The sequence below is a fragment of the Solanum lycopersicum genome, chromosome 10 (assembly GCF_036512215.1).
Source record: "Solanum lycopersicum chromosome 10, SLM_r2.1".
NCBI lineage: Eukaryota > Viridiplantae > Streptophyta > Magnoliopsida > Solanales > Solanaceae > Solanum > Solanum lycopersicum.
This window is the reverse complement of record NC_090809.1, coordinates 14441469-14446933: the sequence shown is the minus strand read 5'-3', so window position 1 is coordinate 14446933 and position 5465 is coordinate 14441469. Positions and strand designations below refer to the sequence as shown.

The following is a 5465-nucleotide window of genomic DNA, read 5'->3' as shown; positions in this document are numbered from 1 at the left end:
CCTCCATACCATACTCATTTGGGAAATAGGTTCATTAAATTGAGTATATTAACATCTTTCAAGATTCATTCTCTTTGCTATCCTGGTGTCGGAACGTGACACTCCGATCCTCATCATACTATCCTAGTGTCGGAACGTGACACCCGATCCACTACTACTTCTTGGTGTTGGAACGTGACACTTCGATCCTTATCATACTATCCTAGTGTCAGAACGTGACACCCGATCCATTAATACTATCCTGGAGTCAGAACGTGACACTCCAATCCTCATCATACTATCCTGGTGTCGGAATGTGACACTCCGATCCATTAATACTATCATGGTGTCGAAACGTGACACCCGATCCTCTATTACCATCCTAGTGCCGGAACGTGACACCCGATCCACTAACCTCATTCTTTTAGTTCATCAAGCCTTCTTTTATACTAAGGCATCATAATTAACAAAGAGGTTTCAAGGTTTAGGATTCAACAGCCTCATTATGCTTATTTTATCACAATTATATAATCACATCATGCAAGCACACAATTAAGCATATAGAAGGGTTTTACAATACTACCCAATACAAATCATACGCTATTAAGAGTTTACTATGAAATAACATAAACCATAACCTACCTTTACCGAAGAATTCGTGATCAAGCAAGTTAATTCCCCAATGCTCTGCTATCCTCTTCGTTCCTCTCTCTCTCTCGATCGATCGCTTCTCCCTTTCTCTCTCTGTTCTTTCTATTTTTCTTATTCAAACTCTTTTTCTTTTACCCTAATTACCATATAATAAAAGTATAAAAGATGACAAAAGTAACCCACTAATTAATTCAAGGTTATCTTCTTTAACCCCTAAGTAATTGAATTATTAACATTCAACCACTAACTTTATAATTATAACATGAATAGTCCAAAACGCCCCTTAAAACATTTAACAGAATTCCGACCCAGTCAGGGTTACGCAGCCTGTGACGGCCCGTCGTGCCTGCGACGGTCTGTCCTGCTGCTTCCGTCATAAAGTTCAGAGACTCAATTCATTAAAGAGTCTATGACGGCCCGTCATGTCTTCGACGGTCCGTCCTACCATTTCGTCGTGAAGTTCAGAGAGTTGATCTCAGTACCCAAATTTCTAAATTCTAAGTGTTTTGGAACGAGACCCCCTCGATGGTCCGTCGTGGGATCCGTCGACTCAGACAGTTATTACCAGAAATTACTCTACTACTCAAAATGACTAAATAGGTCATTACAATAGATACCAATTTACCCAATCGTTTGTCCTCGAACGATCACAAGAAGGAAAACAAGAGCGAAAAGGAGTACCTGAATCTGTAAACAGGTGTGGGTATCTTTCTTGCATATCAGCCTTCTTCTCCCAAGTGGGTTCTTCAACTGGTCAATTCTTCCATTGAACTTTAATGGATGCAATCTCCCTTGACCTCAACTTGCGGACTTCTCTATCTAAAATAGCAACAGGCTCCTCCTCATAAGACAAATTCTCATCAAGCAGAACCAAATCCGAACGAATGATGTAGTTTCCATCCCCATGGTATCTTTTCAACATAGACACATGAAATACCGGATGCACTCCTGACAGTCCTGAAGGTAAGGCCAATTCATAAGCTACCTCCCCCATGCGCTTCAGGACTTCAAAGGGACCAATATACCTCGGACTAAGCTTACTTCGCTTACCAAACCGCATCACCCCTTTCATGGGCGAAACCTTTAGCAAGACTTGCTCACCCTCCATAAACTCTAAATCTCTAACCTTACGATCTGCATATTCTTTCTGCCTACTTTGAGCCGCTAAAAGCTTTTCTTGAATGCATTTCACTTTATCTAATGATTCCCTCAGAAGGTCAGTACCCCAAGGTCTAACCTCAAATGCATCAAACCACCCAATGGGAGACCTACATCTTCTCCCATACAATGCCTCAAAAGGGGCCATATCAATACTTGAGTGATAGCTATTGTTGTAGGAGAACTCTGCTAAGGGTAAGAAGTTATCCCAATGGTCACCAAATTCTATCACACATGCACGAAGCATATCCTCCAACACTTGAATCGTTTGCTCAGACTGACCATCGGTCTGAGGGTGAAATGCGGTACTCAGATACAACCTAGTACGCAATTCAGCATGCAATGTTCTCTAAAACTTAGAAGTAAACTGTGTACCTCTATCTGATATGATGGAGAGTGGAACCCCATGCAATCGAACAACTTCCGAGATATAAAGTTTGGCTAACTTCTCTGCATTGTAAGTCACCTTGAAAGGAATGAAATGAGTAGACTTAGTTAATCTGTCAACAATTACCTAAATGGAGTCATACTTACCCATTGTCTTTGGAAGACCAACCACGAAGTCCATTGCAATTCTCTTCCACTTCCATTCCGGAATGGGCATTCTCTGAAGTGTTCCTCCAGGCCTCTGGTGTTCATACTTTACTTGCTGACAATTTGGACATTTGGCGACAAACTCAACAATGTCACGCTTCATTCTACTCCACCAAGGTGACCTTTATTGATAAAGAACCCCCTGATAAAAATACTTTTAATATGCCTCAATAGGTTAACTATAATAATAATAATAAAACTCAATCTAAAACTGGTAAATCCACTATTGGTAATCAAAGAGATGATCATTTTGATGAGTATAGGGAGCCTGACTCTGAAGATGAGTATGATGTTGATACTAAATCTTTAGGGGAAGGTATTGAACCACGAGAGGAACTTAACACCTCTGACCAACTACAAAAGTTCCCTTTACTACAGACTTCTAATGTTGATGAAATTAGAGAAGTAACTGGTAAACAAGGTCTTTCTCCAAGGGGAAGAAAATTGCAAAAGAAAAATAAATTTACTAGTAATAGTAAGCCTAATAATAGGGCTAGAAGTAGAGGATTTTAATGATTAAGTTGTTATGTTGGAATGTTAGGAGCATTAATACTTTTGGTGCTCTAGAGAGACTGATCAACCTCAAAAAAATTCATAACCTGTTTATGTTGGCTATTTTGGAACCTTTTTCTAATCGTTCACAAATAGATTCTTACAGAATGCAGATGCTCATGAATCATAGTCATAGTAATCCAAATAACAAAATTTGGTTATTTTGGTCTGATGAGGTTACTTGGGATATTTTGGAAAGTGATGAACAACATATAACTTGTGAAATTAGCCATGAGAGTTGCAGTGAGAAGTTTCTTATGACTTATGTATATGCTAAGTGTAAGGACCAGTTAAAGAGACCTCTTTGGGAGGATATGTTGAAGTGGTCTGCAACTAGGTATCCTTGGTGCATTATAGGTAATTTCAATTTTATTTCTTCTATTGATGAGAAGTTAGGTGGTAAAGATTATAATATCACTAAAAGTCTGGAATTTATTAGTATTATTGAAGCTTGTGGTTTATTGGACTTGGGGTATAGTGGTCAAAATTATACATGGTGTAATCACAGGAAGGATGGTTCAAGAATATGGAAAAGGTTGGACAGGGGAATGACAAATGATAAGTGGTTGGAAACTATGCCTCATTCTAGTATTACTCATCTTCCATCAGTAGGTTCAGACCATTGCCCTCTATTGATGGAAATTTGTGATTTTCAGACTAATGTTATTAAATATTTTAAGTTTCTCAACTGTTGGACTGAGAATGAATCATTCTTAACAACAGTAGAAAATTGTTGGAAAAGAGAGGTAATTGGAAATCCTATGTGGAGATTACACACAAAGATTAGAAGGTTAACTACAACCTTGAGATAATGGTCAAAAGAAGAATATGGTGATGTTTTTGACAAGGTGAAGCAGTATGAGGAGTGGGTTAAAAAGGCTGAGAATGATTTTATTCTGGATAATAGTACTGACAATTGTGAAAAACTGAATGCTGTTAATGGTCACTATATTAAGTACTTGAAACTTGAGTATAAAATTCTCCAACAGAAAACTCAGTTGCATTGGTTAAAAGAGGGTGATGCAAACTCTAAGTATTTTCATGCAGTGATTAGAGGTAAAAGAAAAAGAATGGTTATTCATAAAATTATGGATGACAAAGGTTCTTGGATTCAAGGGGAAGACAATATTGCTAAAGAGGCTTGTAAATATTTTGAGGAGATTTTTACTGGCAATTCTGAGAGGATAAATGATGATACTCTTTATTGTATTAATCATATGATCACTCTGGCTCAAAATGAAGATCTTGATAGAATTCCTACTGAGGAAGAGATGAGAAGTACTGTAATGTCTATGAACCCAAACTCAGCCCTAGGCCCTGATGGTTTTGGTGGAAAGTTCTATCAAGTATGTTATGATATTATTAAAGAAGATCTCTTAGATGTTGTTACATCTTTCTTTATTGGTAATAGTATGCCCAGATATATGACTCATGCATGCCTGATTTTATTACCTAAAGTAGATCATCCTAGCAGGCTAAAGGACTTCAGATCTATCAGCCTAAGTAATTTTACAAACAAGATCATTTCTAAGATCATGAGTTCTAGATTGGCTTCAATATTACCTATTATTGTATCTGAAAATCAATCCGGATTTGTTAAAGGAAGGAGCATTTCTTAGAACATTCTTTTGGCTCAGGAAATTATTCATGGCATTAAATATCCAAGAGAAGGCAGTAATGTAGTTATCAAATTGGATATGGTGAAAGCCTATGATAGAGTTTCTTCGTCTTATACTTGTATAGTGTTAAGAAAAATGGGATACAGTGAAGTCTTTATTGATAGAGTATGGAGGATTATGAGTAACAACTGGTATTCTATTGTAATTAATGGTAAAAGGCATGGGTTTTTACAGTCTAGTAGAGGACTTAAACAAGGTGATCCCTTGTCTCCAGCTCTATTTATTTTAGGTGCAGAAGTTCTTTCTAAACAGCTTAGTCTACTTTACCAAAATCAGCTCTATAGAGGTTTTCAAATGAAAGCAAATGGTCCTAAAGTTAATCATCTTAGCTTTGCAGATAATATAATTATTTTTACATCTACAGAAAGTAATTTACTTCACCTGATTATGAATACTATTGAGTCTTCTGAAAGAATTTCTGATCAGAAGGTGAATAAAGATTAGAGTTTCTTTATGGTCACCTCTAACACTAGGCAAGACACTATTGAGGAAATTAAGAGAGCTACTGGTTTTGGTTGGAAGAACAGTCCTATCAACTATTTAGGGTGTCCTTTATATATTGGTGGACAAAGGATTATTTACTATTCAGAAGTAGTAGAGAAGGTGATCAAAAGAATTGCTGGCTGGCATTCAAAAATTTTAAATTTTGGGGGCAAAGTCACTCTTGTTAAACATGTCCTTCAATCTATGCCTATTCATACTCTTGCTGCTATTTCTCCTCCTAAGACCACTCTGAATTGTATTAAAAAGGTTATTGCTGACTTCTTTATGGGTATAGATAAGGATGGAAAGAAATACCATTGGTCATCTTGGAATAATATGGCATATCCAACCAATGAGGGAGGTATTGGT

General features: G+C 37.2%; 1 protein-coding gene across 1 annotated transcript; it reads left to right on the top strand.

The window, feature by feature from the left end:
- Positions 1-3041: 3041 nt before the first annotated feature.
- On the top strand, positions 3042-5057 carry LOC138338723 (uncharacterized). Its single transcript, XM_069289806.1, has 3 exons — positions 3042-3680; positions 3783-4280; positions 4788-5057. The coding sequence occupies exons 1-3, from the start codon at positions 3042-3044 to the stop codon at positions 5055-5057; spliced, it is 1407 nt and encodes a 468-aa protein (XP_069145907.1).
- Positions 5058-5465: the final 408 nt, after the last annotated feature.

Excerpts from the sequence above, each read along its gene's own strand:
- LOC138338723 (XM_069289806.1), top strand. The coding sequence starts at position 3,042 with ATGCAGATGCTCATGAATCATAGTCATAGTAATCCAAATAACAAAATT. Across the intron at positions 3,681-3,782 it reads AAAATTGTTGGAAAAGAGAG|GTGAAGCAGTATGAGGAGTG; the intron begins GTAATTGGAAAT and ends GTTTTTGACAAG. Across the intron at positions 4,281-4,787 it reads TTGGTGGAAAGTTCTATCAA|TCTAGTAGAGGACTTAAACA; the intron begins GTATGTTATGAT and ends GGGTTTTTACAG.